Source organism: Cynocephalus volans, chromosome 3 (assembly GCF_027409185.1).
Source record: "Cynocephalus volans isolate mCynVol1 chromosome 3, mCynVol1.pri, whole genome shotgun sequence".
In the NCBI taxonomy this organism is placed as follows: Eukaryota; Metazoa; Chordata; class Mammalia; order Dermoptera; family Cynocephalidae; genus Cynocephalus; species Cynocephalus volans.
In genome coordinates this window covers 115774618-115798585 of record NC_084462.1, presented here as the reverse complement: position 1 = coordinate 115798585, position 23968 = coordinate 115774618, and the positions used below count along the sequence as shown (strand labels likewise).

General features: G+C 33.0%; 1 protein-coding gene across 1 annotated transcript in view; it reads right to left on the bottom strand.

The window, feature by feature from the left end:
- The window catches only part of SCFD1 (sec1 family domain containing 1), a 96595-nt gene that overhangs the window by 28500 nt on the left and 44127 nt on the right, over positions 1-23968 (bottom strand). The window contains exons 15-19 of the mRNA XM_063088939.1: positions 10025-10121; positions 7125-7195; positions 5210-5289; positions 2129-2191; positions 119-194 (exon numbers count right to left, since the gene is read on the bottom strand). Coding sequence (XP_062945009.1) covers positions 119-194; positions 2129-2191; positions 5210-5289; positions 7125-7195; positions 10025-10121 — 387 coding nt within the window. The remainder of the gene's footprint in view (positions 1-118; positions 195-2128; positions 2192-5209; positions 5290-7124; positions 7196-10024; positions 10122-23968) is intronic.

The following is a 23968-nucleotide window of genomic DNA, read 5'->3' as shown; positions in this document are numbered from 1 at the left end:
CTTTTATTTTATTCCTAATATTTATAAGTTGAATAAATTGAGAAGTTGCTCTGAGCAGTCACCCTGTCAACATTTATGTTTAAAAGTTACCACTATGTTTTCTAACAAGTGCACTTACTTGCTGTTTCAATACCAGATTCTTCACTCCTTCCATCACAAACTGTGATCCTGTATTCATGACTCTTGACAAGAGACTAGGTAGGGGCAAAAGAGAAGGAGGACCACAATGAGTACAAATTGCCTCTCCAATATGTTACAGACAAAATATTTGCCTTATTACACAGCATGTGCTGATGCTCACTGTACCTACCACCTTTGTTTTCACTAAACAGAGGGGCCTTGAGAATATCTGCTGCCATGGGTATCAGTGCTGCAATTTTATTTAACAATAAAATAATAATAAAATACTCTGATTAGTCAATTATTATTAAAACCATAAAAATAAAGAGCTGCCCCTAAAATAACATTTTAATTGCCTGGCCTTTGCTATACATTTTGGGCAAATTATATATATATTTTTTGGGTTTTTTTAGTGATTGGTTGGCCTGCAAGGGGATCTGAACTCTTGACCTTGGTTTTATCAGCATCACACTCTAAGTGAGCTAACTGGTCAGCCGTAGGCAAATTATAATTTGAGGAGAATTCCTTGCCTTCCTGATTGTCTTAATGCTAAAACAATAAAATTAAAGACTGTAATTCAGACAACTTGCTTTAGTAGTTCAAAACACACTAACATTGTGCTGGCCAGCAGTCCCCCCTAAAACCCACAAACAAACAAAGAAAAATGGAAAAAAAACCCACACATAACATATTGAAAAAATATATGCCTGTTAAGTATTATGAGTTAAGTCAAATGTTACTGTGTTCTCTATATCACAGCAGCTGGGTCCAATCATGAATTATGTACTGTTTCCCCCCTTTATACATAAAATCTAGCATATAAAAATGTGAAGCATAATAAACTTAGCAAATTTTGCCTCAACTCTAAAGAATGTTTATTACCTAAATTTTTAATAACAGAAAGAATACCAACGAATGACTTACAATACTGGGTTTATATTTGTGGTCAAACACTTTCTCACATGGGACCAAAGAATGCTTTGTGGGTAAGAACAGTAATCCTGCATTATGATTTCAGAAGGCTAAGGATAGCCTTCAAATCATCCGAGATTTTTTTATAACACATTTTATTAAAATCTCCAACTATGAAAGCCAATAAGAAATCCAGTAGGTTATTAATATTCAATAAGATTTTAAGACTGAAACTAAGAAGTCTATTTTATCAAATACATGGGAGTAGTTTTCCAAAAATATTTTCCTTTTCCCTATCTTGTTCCTACTTCCCTGTGAAATGAAGAGATGGACAGGTTGGGAATACTTTCGTTAAAGAAACAAGAGAAAGTAATCTTTGTTGGAATGAATGGTTCTGAGGCAAGTGCTAACCTGCATAATAACACTGTCAGAAGGTGGGGCCAGCTAGATTCATTCTGCCAAGCATTTATAAGGTTCTGCCTTAGGCTGAGAGCTTCTGTTTTTGGAAATTGTTCCATTAAAACCAGCAGCTCAGTATAGGGCTAGGATAATGTGTTTTCCTCTGGGTTTCATGTTTTTATACTACCTCTAAAAAATAAGGTAAGAATACGAAACTTGTATGGTATGGACAAGAGTAGTCAGAATTACCTTGTTCAGCTTCTTTGAAAATCACACATACTCTATAGGATTCTCTTGGAACTTCTTATCTATATTTAGCAATATGTCTAGACCTATCTTGAAGCTAGGCACTCAAGACCTTGCTTCAAGTCTCTATTAGTTGTAAGTATTGACATAAAAATAGTTTTAACCTCCATATATTTTCTGAAAATGAAAAATGTAATGTTTTAAGAACAAAGAAACATATAAAGTCAATAGCTCATACCATTTTAAATGATAAACTTATATTTTAAATGATAACACATTTTAAAGGGAGAACTTAAAAGATCTAAGGAAACCAAAGGCATGTTGACATTTATTCTGTATCATAATGAAAATATTCTGCACTCAAAATGTCAGACATTGTGTTTTTAAGGCATGGAAGTCTAAATGAGGTTTGGAGTACAAAGATTCAATCAGAATTATTTAAAATACCTACCCCATTGGTTTAGTGGTCATGTTGCCATAGCTGGCGGGAGCTGAGGCCATCTTAGCAAAAGCCCTGTGAAATGAAAATGTTATACTTAAAAGCTGATTATTAGAGCTAACATTCAGTATCGTTGTATGAAAATATATATTGACTAATTCTAATTTCTATGATGCAGACATGTTCTGAAGAGAATTTTTCAACTAATATAACTATACTACAATTAGTACTGAAACACAGATTCTTTAAAAAACACAAATGCATTAGTTGTCCAAATTTCACAATTTTTCTTTTCCTTTTTTATATCTAATCATTAAAGAAAAGTACTGAGGCAGAAACTTGCTGACTTAAAGAATAATCATTTACTGATTAAGTTCAGTCTCTATTGTTCTCCACATTCTATACTCTCTTGATCCCAACACATGCCTTTGCCCATGCTGCCCTTTGGAGAGTATAAACTCACTCACTATCTTCTTCAACAGAAATTGCACTTTCCTTTTAATTCTCAGTTCAAGATAACTTTATTAACACTCTTCTCATTTCTTCTAATCAATGATTTTTCCCTTTAGTTTTATTCTATACCACACACTTTAATACCTAATTACATATAGTCACTTATTTCCAACTCTTTCTAAATGTCCAGGATCTCTTTAACTAAACTATAGGGTTGCTGAAGGCTGGGCAAAAAGATAGCATTTAGATGTGTTTGAAAATTTTTTTTTTTCTGAGAGTATTTTCACTGTAGAGAATCAAGACAATACAGAATGCGTGCTCCCAGAAGAATCCTACCACTTTGAGGTAACCACTGTTAGAATGCTGGTGTATCTTCTTCTAATCTTTGGATATATGCATATATAACACATGTGATTTTAAAAACAAAATTAGCATGAACATTTAATGTCAATCAATATTCTTTCACAACGATTCCTAATTATTTCAATTGCTTTGTAAATGGAAAAAAAAAAAAAAAAAAAAGATTACCCAAAGAAAAATTTATGAGAGTAAAAAAAGAACGGAAATCACTAAGATATTGGCCGTTGAAATGCTAAAAATATTCAACTTCAATCTTGACAAAATCTGCTGATAATACCATCAGAGAAATGCCAACACAAAAATTTCAGTCTCATTCAGAAAGAGGATGTGAATCAACTGTCCTTGAAATTTCTGTCTTAAGAATTTGTTTTTTCACTAGAAACTATATCTAAACTACAAGGAAGGGTTAAATAAATAACAGTACAATTATATGGCTGAATATTATGCAAACAGTAAAATCTACCATTGGAGACTATTTAAAGACAATGAAAAACTGGCATGATAAAAGTTATTGGAAACTAGAATATGAAACTATCTAAAGTAATACTTTCCCACTTTTAAATATACATAATATATATACAAAACAGAAGGATATGCACTAAAGTTTAACTATAGTCTCTGGATGGTGAGATTACACGTAAATTTTTACTTTCTTTATGCTTTCTGAGTTTTCTAAAATTTTCTTCAATAAACTGGAGTGACTCAAAATTGGAAAGAAAAATAAATGTTACAAATTAGAGATTATGTGTTTTGTACTATGTAAAACAATGCCCAAGACTGCCCTTAGAACTACAAATGTTGATTTAAGAGTTCCACATAAAACATAATATAAAAAGAACAATGACATACCCCACAGCCATATGTGTAAGTGTATATATTATAAAAACTGGAAAAAAGTTTTCAGCTTTTCTTTTTAAACAAAGTTTTGTTGTGTATTTTGTCCTTATTACAAGAACACAGTCAAATAAAATGAAATGTGAAAAATAAAAGTATACATAATAAAAAGCACTCATAAGCTCATCACTCAGAGATACCCACTATTAATTTGGTATATTTCTCTTCTATGCATATTTTTTTGACACAACTGAGATCAGAAAGCATATGAAATCTTATGGTCTTAACAATTAATTATCTAAAAAATATTTCAGAGGTAATTTTTGTTGTAAAAAATTGGAAAATAAAGAAAAGCACCCAAAAGAAAAAAATTCTACCACTTAGAGTTACCCACTATTAATATTTAGGTGTATGTCATTTCAGATATGCAATTAAATGTATATATGTGTACAAAGATGGATGGATAAATAGGGATAACACTGTAATAAGTGTCAAGTAAGTTTTGGCTCAAATGTGATCTACCTAGAGATTTTCCCTGATCTCCTAAACAAATTTAGCTATCACTCCCAACAAGTTGAGATCTTATCACTCAGTTTTATTTTCTTTACATCATTTAACATGGTTTAACATTATTCTGCTCATTTACTTAGCTGTTGATTAATTGTTCCCTCAGCACAAATGTAAATTCAATGACAGCAGGAGCTTTATCATGTTCACTATTAGGATATATTTATCAAACAAATCAATGAATAGTGTCAACTAACATGAACATTTCTCACTGTCATTAAGTAAGTCTTCTATAATATCAATTTTACTCACTCAATTGTATTCTATCTTATGAAAATATCACAATTCACTTACTAATCCCATGACTGGACATGTAGGTTAGTTTTTAAAATTTCGTTATTGCAATTGCTTCTAAGACTTTACAACTTCAGTCTCTTCTTTGGAATAAATCCTTAGGAGTAGAAGTACTAGGTCAAAGTTATTTTTAAAAAACTTTTTATACCATCTGAAAAAACTGTAACAATTTATATTCCTTATAGCATAGTACAAACACATCAATTAGTTATCCTATATCTTTGGCACAATATTTTCTAAACTTCTGCATTATGTTAATCTGCATTTCTCTGATTACTAGTGAAATTAAATTTTCCTTTTAATATTTTTGAGACATTTGACCCAAAACACTTCAGTCTTTGACTTTCTCAGCTTATCAATGGAGAAAATATAAAGCTTGTCTAGGAAAGAAAAGGAATCACTGTTTTATGCAATTTTAAGTTGTGGACAGGGTAGGTCAGATAAGGAAATATTTATGCCATTGGATATAAAAAACCACCAAGGCATTGCTCAGTTTTCTTACTAGCATTTCCATTTTCCTGGGGATAAAACCTCAAGTAAGTTCTCTTAAAAATAACAGAAATTAAAGAAGAAAATAAAACTTACTTCCATTTTTTGATATATTGTAAGGGATTAAGGTTGCATCCTGCATCAGTTAAGGCTTTTTTATATTGCTCCAAATCAGCCTGAAAGAAGAAAAGAACCTATATGACAAAAATTTTTACTTTCATGAAAGATCATTTTGTTTGTTGTCATCTGATTCATCAAAAAGTTAGACCAAAAGCATGAGTAAATTCTAGGCATTCCAAAAGAGTGAAGTTGCATCTTAAATGAGTACCCAAGTGAGTCCCTGAGATAAAAATCAAATGTAACAAAAATTACTTTTGACAGGCTCCTAAATTACCTATAAAGTACAGTATTTTGTCATCCCTCAGTAAGTCCAAAGTCAGTTTTTCCCCTACTGCTGAAATAGACTGCCTTTCCTAGGAACAAGCACTAAATGAATGATTTGGCTTAACCAAGAATATTTCAAAACCAGAACCATGAAGGAGAATGACACTGACTGAGGAGAAATGCAGATTCAGGTTTCTCATCTTATTCACTCTACGGGTCCAGATTCATTAACTGAACAACAGGTGGCCTATACTTTTTAAATCGTTTTTTCTCTTTTCCCTACTCTTTTTCTTTCCTGATGAATGTCTAGTTGAATGTGCATAAGTTAAAGGAGCCTACTATCAGTGAATCCAGTGTAAAAATTTTAAAAGGGAAGAACACCCCCCCCCCCCCAAACCGGCCAAATCCCTGCTTTGCAACTTACAGACTTATGGTCTATGACCTAAAGCAAATTGTTTAACTTCTCTGCATCTCAAAAGTCTTCATTTATAAGTTCAGGATAATATTACATGTCTCGGCAGGAAATTCTGAAACTTTTTTTTCTTTTTATTATTTATTTTTTTATTGAATCACAGTTGATTGTACGTATCTGTGAGCTACAGAGTTGAATATCAATACCTCTGTGCAATATGTGATGCTCAGATCAGGATAATTAGTATAAAGGAAGGCATTTTTAAGCTTACCACCAACTAGAGATTTTTACTACTTTGCATTTTTGGAGCTATTCTGACATCAGTAGTCATAATTTGCTTCTAGCCTCTTAGTGATCACTTAAATTTATGAAAAGACATAAACCGTATGAAAAATAAAAGAAAATAATGTGGTCAAATTAAGGGAATATTTAATTAAGTTTTAAAATCATATAAAATTATCTATTATAAACAGGTTATTAGAACCCCCTAAGAAATAGGTAAACCCCCCACATTTTCTTACTGAATTAAGTCAAGATTTATATTCCCAGAATAAAGTACAATGCCTACAGCAAATATTGGTTTAGTCTGCTGTTTTAATATGCCAAATATTTTTGACCAACAGAAGCCTTACAATTTACCAGACATTAAAAAAATAATTGCTACCAACAAAGAAAAGGAGCTTACAACAGCCATACCATTCTAGATGTCATTTCCAAGGTTCCTGTGCTTGTTGCTCATCTAGTAAAACTATACTGAGTTAACATTACAATCAATGGTCTCTAACCCAGCAAGAAGTCTGATATCAAACCCAGCACTTTCCTTTATAGAATAGCCAATATAAGTGTATTTTCTATATTGGACATGAGTTTTGAAACAATCTTAAAATAAGACCGATGTTTTTAAAAAGCATAGCAAAGCTGGTTAACTTAGTTTAGAATAGTTATTTTCCAAAAAGAAGAATTTTGGCTACTTGAATTCAGTTCATATTACAACAACTTTCATGAGCAGATAGTTTCCCCTGGTGACAATAAATATTGCTATAAAACTCAGCAGTAAATAGAACTAACCTTAATAAATTGTTTTTCTTTTAAAGAAGGGAATGATGTAGACATTTAGGCACAGTGATTTCGGCTTCTAATTTTGAAATTCTAACTGTAGTAATTTTATAAACAAGCATTTCCCCCTTCTTCCCAATAATTGAATACATGACATACCTCAGAAGGTGCTTGCTGTGTGCTTATGTAATAGATAAGAAACAGCCTCATTTTATCTTCTGGAGTTCCTGCTACATAGGGCAAAACACACTTCCATAATGTGATTATTATAATTATAGGCAGCATTTAACAAGTACATTAAAATTCAAGGCATATATAAATGTGACAAAACAAAACACGGTCTTGATTTAACTGAGTTAAGGTGATAGGCACTATAAATACAACAAGTAAAATATAGATATGGAAAAAACTAAATGTTGTGGGATTAGAGGCTGTGATTATGGAAGAATCTCCATTCTATCTTCTGAACTGTCTATAATGTTGAGATTTACCTTTGGATATAAACTCAAAAAGAAAAGAAAGGATATAGGCAGGTAATCATATAATTCTAAAACAGGATACTTTTGAGATGGCAAAGGGATGCCAGTAATAATTACAAAAGGAAAACTGGTATAAAAATGGGACTGTCCTGGGAAAGCAGTCATGTGCTAGGTCACCCTAGGTATTGGGTTATAAAACTTTGCTGGCTAAATAAAATCATCTGCTGACCCTAATAGGGGCCCCTACATATACACGACTCCTCTTTCTGAAGGGCATTTTATTACTATAAGGTTTGGGAAAACCATACTTTTACATTAAAATAAACACTGTTGTATTATGTAGTAGGCTTTTTGCCTCAAATTTTAGGACTCAAGAAATGTCTTGCTTGTAGTGGGTACTTTGAGCTTATTACTCCTATTACCCGAAGCCCAAGACTGTTCAGAGAAACTCATTTATTCTCCCTTTTTCTATTGGTTGCACTTTGGTAGAAAAGTGATAAAACTCTGATCTCAACAAATAACAATATTCATTCTCATTCCAAAGTGTGTCCTAAGATGCAAGAAGTCAGAAAATGGTATTTAAATGCCAAAATCTTTACTAGTGGGGTACTGCTACTCCCAGGCCCTCTCAGTTGGCACAGCTAGGGAATATATATATATATATACACACACACACACACACACACACACAAGTACGTGCGTACATGTATGTACACGCGCACACACAATCTGTATTTCTAGACTTGACAAATGCATAGTGAAAACACTTAAGTTAACACCAATACCTCTAATTTCAATTAAAAACTACAGGGTTCATTCTAGTGTTTTCCTTTTCTATATTTATAACTTATTTATTTATAACTTTCTATATTTATAACTTCTCTGAAAATAGAAATACGGCTCTCTTTTATTATCAGATATATTTACTTATGCAGTCTTCTGTATATAACAAGTATCCCATCTCTGCTGCCATACCCTTGCCTGCACCGATGCCCTTCTCACTTCATTTGGGCTCTGATTCCCTACCATGGACCCACCCAAATAACTGGAAATATTCCTGACCATATCTGGACCTAGGCTGGGTTGCTCCGTACGAGGTCACCCTCCTCAATTTGTTAGGGTTCTTACATCCCTTACTCGATGGTTCTCACATGTGGACACAATGCTCATCTCTCAGGGACTTTGACATCTTATGCCAGATTACCAACCCTCCCTCTATCCCATGCATGGATGCCCTTGTCATTCTGCTCAGGTTCCAACATCCTCTTCTGACCTCAGTGGCACTAGATTGTCCCTTTGCCTGAATGCCTACCTCGCTCTGCCCTACTAAATGTCTTTAGGAATAAATTGAGAAAGAGGAAAGGACAAAGGAAAGGCTTTGATTGCCTTTTTACCAATACACTTATTTGTTTCAACTTTACTCAAAACTTATTATAAATTACAAGGAATAGCTCAGAAGAGTAAGGCACTTATATATAACCTTTTGCATTTCTTTCATCGTAAAATGTATATACTTTCAAAATGCTATGTTCTCATCACAAATCTAGCTTTCTAAAAGTGTGAGCAATACTCATGCTTCCTCAGTTTTTATGAACGGAATCTTTAATTACAAAAGTTTGTAATTTCTTATGCCTTTCCAATTTGGAATAAAGTCTAAAACTCACACCAAAAATCTAACTCAAAACCATCATCATTCAGTTTGAATAGCTTATATGCAAAATGGGTCCTAGGCTTTTCATTCAATTCTGGAAAAAGCTGAGATTTGAATTCAAAACTATTCTGAAATGATCGACAAGTCTCTAAAGTTTACAGAATTCTAAAAGCTAAATCCCTATGTAGATCCTATGATCATTATACTTATAAGTTATACTTAGATTACATTTCTAAGTACAAATAGTCATAGCTTGTTTTAAGAAAATCCATCAGACAAATATTTAGATAAATACAAATGTAAAGGGATTGATTACAGAGTTTCTTTAAAGTGAATTCCCTAAACATGTAACATAGAATTCAGTTTTAGATACATCTTTTCAGGAATCTCTCTGCGGTGAATGGAAGTAATTAGAAAGGGCCAGCCCTGTGGCTCACTTGGGAGAGTGCAGCGCTGGTAGCGCCGAGGCCGCGGGTTCGGATCCTATATAGGGATGGCCGGTAAGCTCACTGGCTGAGCGTGGTGTGGACCACACCGTGCCGAGGGTTGTGATCCCTTTACCAGTCAAAAAAAAAAAGGAATCATATCACTTCGAGAAACTTGTTTTGAATGTTATACCTTCAAATCTTCTTGGAACAAGCAGAAACTGAGCTTTAACTATATTATTTTAAACAAATGAAGATAAAAAGTAGTTAACTACTATCATAGAAAAGCTGAATGAAATAAAATGCAAATCATTTTTCCACTTTAGGAACTGCTTCCTAAATTTTCTGTAATTTTCAATTTTGATTTTCTCATTTAATTATGTCATTATTAGCATAGATAGTCAGAAAAACAATAATTCTATTCAAATTTTACTCAAATTGAAAATACTGAATTCATCAGATGTAAAACTCACATTAAAAATACCTCAAATTTATGGTACATACCATCAGGGTCTGATATTATATCTAGAAGAGATTTATCTAGAGTAGTTTTGCTCATTATTTTTTCTTCATATTCAAAATATACATCCAGTTTTCTTGCCTGTTTCAAAATAAATATTAGATGAGAATACATTAAGTAATAAAAATATACTAAAGTCTCTCAGCTTCTAAGTTTCTATTTTCTATGGCCAATTTTAAAAACCAGTGTTCATTTCCAAATAGAATTTATTTTAATGTCAGTTATTTCAAATCATACAATTAATGTAAAAAAAAAAAGATTAACTATTTTGTTTACCATATTTAACTTATAAAGTCAGAATTAACTTTGCATATATATATATTAGCAAAGATAAAAAACACACCATTCTCAATTATTGTATTAATCAGTAACCAGCATATTGTACTCCATGCAAATTAACATCAGGTGGTCATGTTATGTGCACTTTTTTAGTGTGCAAACCCACATATTTAGACCTCAACTAGATAGAAAATTAATTATTTCAATGATTTTTAAACACAACTATTTTCCTCATTAATTTTCTTATTTAATACTTTGAAGTTTTAGGCTATGCAAAAGTAGTAAAACTTTTCTGTATGTCACCTTTTCTAACTTAAAATTTTGTTGATTAAAATTTTCCAAATAAAATTAACATATTCAGATTCTCCAAAGTAAATAAAAGTTATCATTATCAAGTATCTATTAAATTATGCTTTAGATAATAATACAAAGATAAAAGAACATGTTTTCTATTGAAGGTTTTATCAATCAAAGTGGGAGTGAAACCATTCATGAAATAAATTAGGATACTTAGCAATACCAACAAAGAACCAATATTTAAATACAAAATATAATATACATTAGGTTAAGATGACAGAATGAAAAATAGTTAAGCAACTGTTGAGGAGGAAGTGATGAATTTTGACTTGAGTTTTGAAAGTGATTTGCAGACACAGAAATAGTTCATTTCAGTTAAGCAGATCATACCAAGGTACAACAGACAGAGTACAGACACCTGAAAGCAGACTAAGGAGTGAATTTCATACATGAGGCAACTGGAAATCAGTCACTGTTCTCGCAATCCCACTCCCCTGTAGTGGCACACAGACCAGAGTTTTAAATAGATGAAATATTCAGATAGTTCAAAAATCAAAGCAACAAAAAAGGTATGCATTGAGAAGTCTCATTTCTCATTCCTGTCTTCTTCCATCCCATACCTATAAGTATTTATTTTGATTATTTCTTTGATAGCTTCTCAGTTACTTTATGCAAATGAGCATATAAGTCTATATTTTAATATCCCTCCCTTTTATGACACAAAAGGTTATACTATACTCTTCTGTATAGTATATATTACTACAAATATAGTATATATTACTATCTATATATCACCATATACTCTTCCCCTTCCTTTCACTAAACAATATATTCTACATCAGTACATAAGGTGTTAAACTGACTTTCAGGCCCTTCATAATCTGATCCAGCCGACCTTTACCGTTTTACCACTATTCAGTAGGTTCAGTCCTCTCCAGTCACATTAAATACCTCACTGACTTTTCATTAAACACTGTGTACGCTTTTAGTCCTCTAGGCTTAGGCTCAGGTTATTCTCTAAGCTTTTAAAAAACATATTCCTCCTCCATCATCTGCCCAATGAATTCTACTCATTCTTCAACTTCTTTGCAACTCTTTACTAATCTCTGCTCTCTCTTGTTCCAGCCCCTCCCCCAATCTCCTTCTTGGCCAGAACTCATTACTCCCTTATCTGTGTACCAACAGTACTTCATACACTTCTCCATAATAACAACGGTCACATTATACTACTTTCCTTCGCTTACACGTTAACTTTCTAAAACTGTAAATGCCCTAGAATGTGTCTAATTAATTATTTAATCCTAAGGGTCTAACAGCAAATGAACTTCTAAAAGTGAAAATGTAAAGAATCTAGTTTTTAGTGATTTAATATATAAAACTAAGAATGCTAAAAGACAGAAAGGAATCTAATGTCTAACTACATAAATCAGTAAAAAACATGGTTCACTGATTTATGTAGGTACAGACATTTGATTCATTTTGCTCTTCTTGATATATTAACTTACTTATATTTCAATTTCTAATGATTAATGGAAATAGAGTCTAAAAGCAACTTAGTCTGACTGTTAATGGGTATGGGGTTTCTTTTTGAGGTGACAAAAATGTTCTAAAATTAGACTGTGGTTGTGGTTGCAACAACTCAATATACTTAAACCAATAAATTATATATACTTTAAATAGGTGAATTAGTTGGCATGTGAATTATATCTCAATAAAGCTGTAAAACAAAAGTTAACTTAGCATTTCAATATACTGATTATGAAGGAGCACCATCTAAGAAGAAAAGGAGTGAAGTATAGATTTTCTGCCCTGTATAAGATAACTATTATCTGTTTAGTACCTATCATGTGCAAGGCACTTTACTTACAGCTATGGCTTTCAAATGTTTTTAAACAGAGAACCTCAGGACCCTCTTTCTCAAACCAATTCTTCTGCAGAACCCTAAACATAAAATAGACACAAGTGACCCATTAAATGTCTGTATACAGCTCTAGGGTACCAGAGAACAGTGTTTAAAAACTCCTAACTTACATTATCTCATTTAATTCTCCAAATGACCCTATGAACTGGGAATTATTAGTCTAATTTTAAAGATAAAAAAACAGACACACAGAAACATAAATTTATTCAAGGTTACCAGAGAAGAAGTAGTAGAAAGATGAGATTCAAATCCAGGTCACACTCCAATGTACACCAGAGATAAAGAGTAAGAAAAATTATATTTTCCTCAAGAACAATTTATTGCTTCCTTTGTATATGCTTTATGAAAGAAAGTATATTTCTCAATTAGTACATCTTTGGTAATATATATAACTTATGTATATGTGGCAAAAGGTCATTTTTGGCCAGAGATTTAATATCCGTAGGTCTTTTTTCAAATTCTTATAATGGGGGAAAATACCAAGAGAAGCAATTTCTGTAATTCCAAAGACTGATTATTCTTCTATGACAAGGGCTCAAAAGAGAATACAATTTGAATGAGAGTGACATAGAAAATAGACAAAAATATAAAGCAAAATAACAAGGTCAAGATAATACATAAACTGAGATTTTTGGTAGCTTCAATAAATATCAAGAATAAATATTATAGAAAACCAAAAGCACTATGCATGGAGTACCGGTTATATACGTAGTGAATATATACAGTGAATATAAAATTAGAGAGCCATGAATTTCTCAAAAATCCCTTTAGAAGGGCTTTCTAAAAGAGGAATCTGATTATATTAAAAAAAAAATCAAGTGTTTTTTCCCCAAATTTCAGGGTTGTCATCAGTGGACAATCAGGCTGATATTTCTTCTACTTTTTAGTACATTACCATTTATATCAAATTAACATTATATGAATACAAATACATACATATATACACATACACACAGATTGTGTATGTAGAGCCAGACATTTGACTTACTGTAGCCCACTGCGTATGAAAAGAATCAAAGAAGGGAGCACTTTCTAAAACATTTTGTCCCTTCTTCACCATAATGAATAACTTAAGATTCATTTGAGAAGTACAGGTAGCATGTATCTTCTGCCTTTCGTAACTTGGGAACATTTGCCAGATGATCCATACAGGACAAAAAAGAAATTTCCTTTTCCTTCCTATTATTGCTGAAGATTTTTCCTTCTTTTACCATTCTTTTCCTCATTTTAGCTACAGATACCACGATTCTGGGACTCTACTCACTTCTAGCTACACTCTTGTTTTTTACATCAATCTAATAACTGGTTAATGGCAAAGACCAGAGAGATATTTCTTGGCCTTATCTCTTCTCCAGGCCCCAATTCTATCCTCCAGTACCATTCAGCAGTGAAAGAAAGGAAAGAAGGGATCAGTTTGACCTCTTTTTTACCATTAAGAATTCCAACACTCCTCTCCCCTGGCTTCTCACAAAGTGATCTTTAAAATGACAAGTATTAAAAATACAAATCTAAGTAACCTTATTATCAGGAAATATTGAAAACAGCTTTATCTATAATATTTCTGTATAAAATAGAAATTTACATGGCACTTGTTAACTGTTAAAAGTCTTATTTTATTATGGCTCTCAGAGAGCATTTAGTTTTAATTTATTCAACCAATGTGTTGAACTCTTAAGAGATATACTAGAAAAAGGAGAGCAAATTAAATCCAAAGTAAGGAGTACAAAAATAGAGGGCTGGCCAGTTAGCTCAGTTGGTTACACTGTGGTACTGATAACACGAGGTCCAGGGTTGGATCTCTGTACTGGCCAGCCACCAAAAAAAAGAGAGAGAAAAGAAAAAACCAAACAAACAAAAACAAATTAAAGCAGAAATCAATGAAATTAAACAGAGAAAATCACAGAAACCAAAAGCTGGGTCTTTGAAAAGGTTGATTAAATGGATAAAATTCTAGTCAGGTTATAACTTATGACACTAAGAGACTAAGAAATCTAAGATAGAAGACACAAATTACTAATAGCAGAAATGAAAGAGGGACTGCCATCACTACTAAACTCATGATATTAATAAAGAAATATTTTGAACAAATCAACACCCACAAACTTGTTAACCTAGGTGAAATGAACAAATTCATTGAAAGACACAATCTATCAAAACTCACTTAAGGAGAAACAGATAATCTGAATATACCTTTATCTATTAAAAATTTAATCAGTGGTTAATAACCTTCTAAAACAAAAAGCATCAGGCCCAGATGGGTGTACTAGTGAATTCTACCAAACATTTACAGAAGAAATTATAACGATTCTCTACAATCTCTTCTAGAAAATAGAATGCAAATGGTAGGAAACTAGATGCTTTCCTGCTATGATCAGGAACGATGCAAGGATGTCTACTCCTACCACTATTATTGTACTGAACGTCTTAGCTAATGTAATAAACAAGAAAAGGAAATAAAATGTATATAAACTGGAAATGAAGAAATAAAATTGTTTTTCCCGTTTTTTGGTTTTTTTGCAGATGACTGTCTTTACAAAAAGTCCTGAAGAATTAACAAAAAAACTACTGGAACTAATAAGCAATTATAGAAAGTTTGCAGGATACAAGGTTAATATATAAAAGTTAATCACTTTTCTATGTACCAGCATGAACTGAAATTTGAAATTAAAAACAGTACCATTTACATTAGCACCTAAACGCCCACAAATACTTAGATATAAATCCAGCAAAACATGTATAAGATTTATATGAGGAAACATATATAACTGTGATGAAAGAAATCAAAGAACTAAATAAATTGGAGAAACCAAGGACAGGAAAACTCAGTATTGTCAGGATGCCAGTTCTTCCCAATTTGATCTACAGATTCAACATAATACCAATAAATACCCCAGGAAGTTATTTTATGGATAGTGACAAACTGATTCTATGGTTTACATGGAGAGGTGAAAGACCCAGAAAAGCCTATGCAATATTGAAGGAGAAAAACAAAATAGGAAAACTGACAACACCTGACTTCAAGACTTACTGTGAAGTGATGTTATAACACCAAGGTAAGGTCAAGGGTTCAGATGCCCATACCAGCCAGCTGCCAACAAAAGGAAAAGACTTACTACGAAGCTACAGTAATCGAGACTGTGTGGTACTGACAAAGAATAGACAGACTAATAGAAAACAGATCCAAGAAATAGATCCATGCAAATATGAGGATATTTCAAAAAGCTCATAAAAAAATAGAATTAAAGATAAGACTCTTTCCAGAAACTTTTCGAAGTACCTTCATATAGCCAACTGACCTTTAGCAGAGGAGCAAAGGCAATACAAGAAAAAAAGGATAGTCTTTTCAACAAACGGTGCCGAAATAATTAGACATCCACATGCAAAACAAATCAATCTAGACACAGACCTTACACCTGTCTATAAAATTAACTGAAAATGGATCACAGATCTAAATGTAGAGTGAAAAACTATAAAAATCCTAGAAGACAACATAGGAGAAAATCTAGATGGCCTTGGCTACAGGGACGACTTTTTAGATGCAATACCAAAGGCATGATCCATGAAAGAACTGATAAACTGGACTTTGTTAAAGTTAAAAGCCTCTGTTCTGTGAAAACTACTGTCAAGAGAACGAAAGACAAGCCACAGACTGGGAGGAAATATTGCAAAAGAACTGTTGTTCATCACAATATGCAAGGAACCCTTAAAACTCAACAATAAGAAAACGAACATTCTTATCAAAAAATGGGCAAAAGATCTAAACAGACACCTCACCAAAGAAGACATACAGATGGCAAATAAGTATATGAAAAGAGGCTCCACATTATATGTCATCAGGGAAATGCAAACTAAGGAAACAATAAGACACCACTACAGACCTATTAGAACAGCCAAAACCTAGAACACTGAGAATGCCAAATGTTGTCAAAGATGTGGAGCAACAGCAACTCTCATTTACTGCTGGGGAGAATGCAGAATGCCATAGCCACTTTGGAAGACAGTTTGGCAGTTTCTTACAAAACTAAACATTCTCCTAGTATATGACCCAGCAATTATGCATCTTGTTATTTACCCAAATGAGTTGAAAACTTATGTCTATACAAAAACCTGCACACAAATGTTTACACCAGCTTTATTCATAATTGCCAAAACTTGGAAGCAACCAAGATGTTCTTCAGTGGGTAAATGGATAAACACACTGTGGTACATCCATACAAGGGAATATTATTCAGCAATAAAAAGAAATGAGCTACCAAGCCATGAAAAGACAGGAGGAATGTTAAATGTATATTATTAAGTGAAAGTAGCCAATCTGAAAAGCTATACACTGTATGATTTCAATTATATGACATGCCAGCATATACTGTGGCAACAGTAAAAAGATTAGTGGTTGTCAGGGGCTTTGGGGGATGAGCAGGAGCGGGGAGGAAGGAAGGAATAAATAGGTGGAGCATAGGTGATTTTGAGGCCACTGAAACTATTCTATATGATACTGTAATGGTAGATACATGTCATTGTACGGTTCTCAAAACACATAGAATGTACAACATAAAGTATGAATCCTGAAGTACATGATGGACTTTAGTTGGTAAAAACGTAGTAGTAGTATTATTGGTTTATCAATTGTAACAAATGTACTATTCTAATGCAAGATGTTAATAATAGGGGAAACTGGTGGTGTGTGGGTGAGGGGGCATATGGGAACCATCTGTACTTTTCATTCATTTTTCTGTAAATCTAAAACTGCTCTAAAAAAATGAAGTCTATTAATAAAAAAAAAACCCACACAAAAAGATGTATGAAAAGGACAACAAAAGAAAGTGTCACATCTATTAAAGAGTGTTTGCAAAATCTTACAAAAATTTGTGTAATTTTGAATAAAAACACCCTTCTTACTACTTGTATTAGTCCATTTCAGCTGCTTATAAGAGAATACCTGAAACTGGGTAATTTATAAAGAAATGAAATTTATTTCCTACAGTTTTGGAGGCTGGGAAGTCCAAGGTTTGGGGAACACATCTGGTAAGGGCCTTCTTCTAGGAGGGAACTCTTTACAGAGTCCCAAGGCAACCATGGTGTCAAATGGTGAGAATGGGCTGAGCAAGAGAGCTAACTTCACTTGCTCTACTTTTAAAGCATCAGAACCATTATTCCATGAATGGATCAATCCATTCACAAGGACACAGTCCTCACAATCTAATCACCTCTTGAAGGCATCATCTTTCAAATACCATAACTGGATTTCCCACCCTCTTAACACTTTTACATTGTGGTCAGGTTTTCAATACATGAACTTCTGGGAGACACATTGAACCCATAGCACTACTTCATGGAAATTATATAAAATGATGCAGAAAGAAAAGAATATACAGAGATGATTTTGCATGTGCTTAAAAAATTACTTAAACTCAGCTTTAGGAGTATATAGCCTACATTTAAAATGAATACACAGTGTATAACAAAAATATATTTTTGTTTGCTGGATGACATTATGCTAAGTCAAATAAGCTGGACATGGAATGACAAATACTACATTATCTCACTTATATGTGGAACCTAAAAAAGTTGAAAATACAGAGAGAGTAGAAGAGTGGTTAAAAGGGATTAGGAGATGGGGGAAATGGGAAGACGTTTGTCAAACGGTACAAACTTTCAATTAAAAGATGAATAATTTCTGGAGACCTAATATACAGCATGTGACTATAGTTAATAACACATTCTAAAATTAAATTTGCTAAGAGAGTAGATCTTAAGTATTCTCACCACACACACAAAAAAGGTAACTGTGAGGTGATGGATATGTTAATTAGCTTGATTGTGGTAATCATTTCACAATGTATACAAATATCAAAACATGCCACATAACTTAAATATACACAATTTTCATTTCTCAAATATATCTCAGTAAAGCTAAAAAAAAAAAAAAAAAAAAAAAAAAAAGGAGTATATTCATGTTTGCTATGACAGTCAGTATGTAACCCTGGCATGGAAGCTGACTCTTAAGGTATTTATCAGTACTTTAAAACAACTGACCTTTTTAAAAAACTATTATTTTTAAAAGTGTACTTATTTTATGGAACTTAATTTACAAATTACTAAATTTTCACTTCAAATTTAAGCATTCATGGACATAAGACCACCAAAGTGACTGAACATTTTTAAAACAAAAGACTAAATACATTAAATGGTCAAATATTTTAATAAGACAACTGGGGTTCTCTATTACTATTACTATTTTTTTGTTTGTTTGGTGGATGGCCGGTACAGGGACCTGAACCCTTGACCTCGGTGTCATCAGCATCACACTGTAACCAAATGAGCTAACAGGCCAGTCCCTCTATTTTTTTAATTGCTATTTTAAATTTAAACTTTTTCTAATACTGTGGTTACTCCAAATATTACAAAAGAGAAAACCATTTTCATTGGATTTTTGGTGGATATGTTTTAAGGAACTATATACAGCATGGTAGATAGAGCATAGCACTTAAAAGCCTAAGTTCAAATTCAGGCTCTGGTAGATGGTCTTAAGCCAAGTAGTAACTCACTCTGAGATTCATTTCTGCTGTAGAATAGGGGAACATATCTATTACATTAAATTATCTGACATACAAATGCACAAAAAAGTTTATCCTCCCTGTAAAAGAAAAAAACATAACATGTGTTCACATTTTTCATCAAAGGATTAGTATTGTTTCTCTGGGAACCCTAATACAGGTTGACTGCTTTCTTCTCATTGAGTTTTGAAATGTCATTATTCCTTTGAATTTAATCTTTATGAATCTATTAAACTGGGTCTTGCTAAATGACAATGCTTCATCTTCACAATAAGCAGGTGGCAGAGAAGTGAGAGCAAAGAGCTACAGAAAGTTAATTTCATACTTTTTTGAGATGCAGAAGTAGTCTCCAGAAATTCATAGTGAGTAAGGAGTTTAAGGATATTCCACTCACTCAAGAGCTATCTTTTGTCACACTTGGAGTAAAGAAAACTTCTTCAGGCTCTGAAAGTAACTAATCTTATCTGAGATGAGAAGAGACAAAAGACAGTGATGTCCTGTCCATTGGGGTCTTTCTGCTATAGAATATATTTTATCCCTGTCTTGAAGAAAAGAGGCTAAGCTCGTATGTATGTTCACTTGGTATGTATATTGGACAAGAGATCATTTTAAACAGATCAGCACAAAATCCAGCCAGAGAAATGTTCTGATTTCTACTACAGACCTAAAAGACCTCTAATGTGACCAGCGGCAGTAGTGATCAGTTAATCAAAGTCATTTAATGTAGAGAATGATAACAAAGGATCTGTGTTGTGTGTGTAACTTAAGACCTAAAAGGTACACCGTTTGCCAATTACTGATGTAAGTCTAAGACCTTTTCTTTGAGTACAGAGGTTCACTGACTAAAATTTCTTTTCCTTTCTTGCATAAAGCACACCTATCAGAAATCACCTATGATTTCCAGTTCGGTTTTTTGAAGCAGGTCAAAAACATTTATAGATTTTGCAAAGCAATTTGAATATAGTACTTTCTGGATTTTTACAATCTTTTACAGGTTTTTTTTTTTTTTACCCACCACTAATTCAAACAATATTTAAATCACCATCTTCACTGAGCCTTTCTAAGATGTGCAACTTAGTTTTACAGAAACAATCCTCTTTGCATACTCTTACAATTGAAACAAATAAATTGGAATCAAATACAAATAGCTCCTTGGTAAGCAAAAAATCCCATCAGCGACAGCAGAAAATGGTACAAGTATAACAATGAAGTATACTAACCATACTAGGTATCAGCGTGTCAATAATGTGGCAATCAGCCACAATATTTACAGAGGAAATAAAGGGACTCAGTTAATTTGATACGGTGATTAAGTGGAGATCAGTTAAGAAAGTTTCCACTTTATTTTGAAAGCTTATCTTCCCCTAAAAAAAGACGAAGCAGTGGAACCAAAGAAAAATTAGTCCCCAGGAAGAGGAGCTCTAGTTAAAAAGCTAGCATTGCCATCAAGGGCTAAGCCTTATTCAGGGTGTAGAACTCATCACCTAAGCAGATGATGTCTTTAGATCTAATTCAGTCCCTCTCAACTTTCTCCACAAGAACAAGTGAAACACCATTGAGGATCCAGTAACAACAAAGCCTTATTGCATACAGTTTATTAATAGCTTATTCTTTGCCAGCTACATCCAGATGGAGCATTTAGATGTTAGAGCTCTTAAGTGGGAGCATTAAAGGAAAGAGCACATGATGCCATTTCTATCTCTCATCTACTATGCCTCACAAGTAGGCTTCTTTTCCTTTTCTTACACATGTGAAGATAAAGAGTACTTAATCCAGTCTTACTATGCAGGTGGGCTAAGAATAATTAAAATCTGTTGTCTATGAATTATGTAAGTAATCCCAGAAACTGTTCCCCCATAATCAGCAAGTGGCGAAAGTACTATTTATATTAGAAATGAAAGAACGACTAAAGAAAAGGTTTAAAAATACAGATTACTAGGGCCAGCTCGTGGCTCACTTGGGAGAGTGTGGTGCTGATAACACCAAGGCCATGGGTTTGGATCCTATATAGGGATGGCCGGTAAGCTCACTTGGGAGAGCGTGGTGCTGACAACACCAAGTCAAGGGTTCGGATCCTATATAGGGATGGCCAGTTTACTCACTGGCTGAGCGTGGTGCTGACAACACCGAGCCAAGGGTTAAGATCCCCTTACCAGTCATCTTTTAAAAATAAATAAATAAACGAATAAATAAAAATATAGATGGCTCAAAACAAATGATTTACTCTTTAAGTTATTAGAGCAAAATTAACTGCCCAAGCCACTAAAATCCTTAGGATATTAATAAACTTATGTGATGATATTTGCCAAAGTTGTGGAAAACTGGTGTGCTCTTTCTAACTTTCCACCAAAACATCAAAGCACAATAACTGCCAGAACTTCTAAAGAGATTAATTTCTTATAGTATCCTTCTTCAGAAAGTGAACTAAGGAAATGTAAGAGACAGTTATAGTTTAAACATTCCAAAAGAAGAAATATGTAAAACTGAAATAAAGACAAATACCAAGAGAAATGCTCTGAGATCTCTGTATAAAAAGACATAATATTCTTGCTAATAAAAAATATTTACTACTTAGGTCAGTAAATGTTTACAAAGAAGTGAAGCTCAGATGGTCAAGAAGGTGAAAAGAACAAGAAATCAATGGAGAAAAATACTTCTTTAATTAATATTAACAATGTAGCCAGAGGTAGGTGGTGTATCAAAGTAATGGTACAAAAAAAAACATACCACTTAAAAGTAAATATTATAAAGTTGAAAATATAATAGTTATGGAAAACTATAAGAAGAAATTTTATAACTAGGAATAATGAAAACAACAGTTTATGTTCTAATTTTGACAAAGAAGAGGAACACAAAAGAGGTGGTCAACATTGACAGGACTCTTCACAGAAATTTTTCTACACTAATAGAATTTCTTATATCAAGGTAACTTTTATGTATACAATTTATTAAATGCAATCATAATTTATATGTAAATATTTAAAATAAATATTCTCCTTTATCTATTGTATTAAAAAAACCCTTCTGATCCTGAATCTACTAGAATGACCTAAGTAGGAATAGTGAGTCCCATAAAGAACATTATTTTTCCTCTGCAAAGTGAATGTCCTTTACAGCAGTTTCTTTAAATCAGATCCTTTTAGAAAAAGGGTGTTTTCTTTGAGATACAGTAAAATAATGATTCAAAAATTTCTAACTTTTACATAATCAATATTCTTGAATGACTAATTAGCTTCTTAGCATAAGATGTTCTGCCAGAGAATCAGCAGCTTTGGAAGAAACACCTTCCTTCATAAGAACAAGAGGTCTTCAAGCAGAATTGTTTAGGCCAGGCATGGTGGCATATTAAACGATCCCAGACAGATGGCCTTTGTTAGCACAAACTGATTCTGAAAAATTAATCTAAAATCGTTAGTGTAAAATTATAAATAAGCATCATAAAAAATTTCATAAGTAAATTTTGCCTTATAAATCACCATTTTTCACTTAGCTGTAATAGCAGTCTTCTAGTCCCACTTTTATGTCTAGAACTCACCATTCCTCACATTCCTCAGTCCATTCTCCATTTAAAACATAGATCATGTCATTAACTTCCAATGACTTCCCATTATACTTAAATTTCTACTTTTTTTCACCTCATAGTTTAGCACTTTTTCCCTCCTCAATAAAGCATATTAATCATCTTCTAGGTCCTCAACCACACCAAATTTGTTTCTCTTAAGGCCTCTGTACTTATTATTCCCTCTGCCCGGAATGGTTGGCCCTGATATCTTCACTAATTAGCTCTTTCTTGTGATTCAGCTCCCAACTCAAACAACACCTCCTCAAAGGTGATTTCCCTAACCACTCACTCTAGAGTAGGCCTCAACCATTCTCTATCACCTCAGATTACCCTGTTTTTGCTGTTCTTAGATGCCTTAAGTTATCTTGCTTTCTGATTTGTTTCCTCTGTTTATAGTCACTACAATATAAGCTACAAGAGAACAGAGAATTTGTCTGTCTTATTTACTGCAGTATCTCCAGAGCCTGGCATAATATACACAGAGCCACTCAATAAACATATGCACAAATGAATAGGTAGACTACTTTAACCAAAATTTTCTCAAAACACAAACTCTGGTTATTAAAGAGTATATTCGCACAAATTTATAGCAGGATAACGTTTGTAAAGTTTTATGAATGAAATGAAACTGTGCACTTTCTATAGATACAATGATTATTTTGGGTGACACAGTTTGGTAGGAGCTGAGCTTGGCGTTTGTTTGGTTTTACAGCTGGAGAACTGAGGTCAGACAGTACAATGTAAGAATTAAGAATAATAAAGAAAAAACCCCCAAAATATGTCAAAGAAAATCCAGAGAACTGCTTACGTCTCAAATCACACATAGGATCTTCAATGGAAAACTGCTATAACTTCCTCAAATTTGTTTTTAATATATATTTGCACATAGCACTCAATACACTGCCTGGCATATAGCAAGTACTCAAAAACAGTGTGCTGGATGGATCATAGGTCCTGATGACATAATTATAGTTTAACAGATGTAATCTAGAACATGTATTTTGTTTTAAGGCAGTACATTTTTAACTTTCTGTATTAGATTCATAGTCTTCATATTTAGCCTTGTAAGCAAACCCTTGCCTCTTCTAATGAAGGGAATTCTCACTATAGCTTTCTCATATATATACATATATACGTGTATATATATATATATATATATATATATACATATATACGTGTATATACGTGTATATATATATATATATACACACATGTATATATATATATATATATATTATTCCCACAGGAGACAATGACCTCAGATAAACAGATCTGAATAGCCTTTTGCCATTTTACAGCGTTGCTACATATGGAA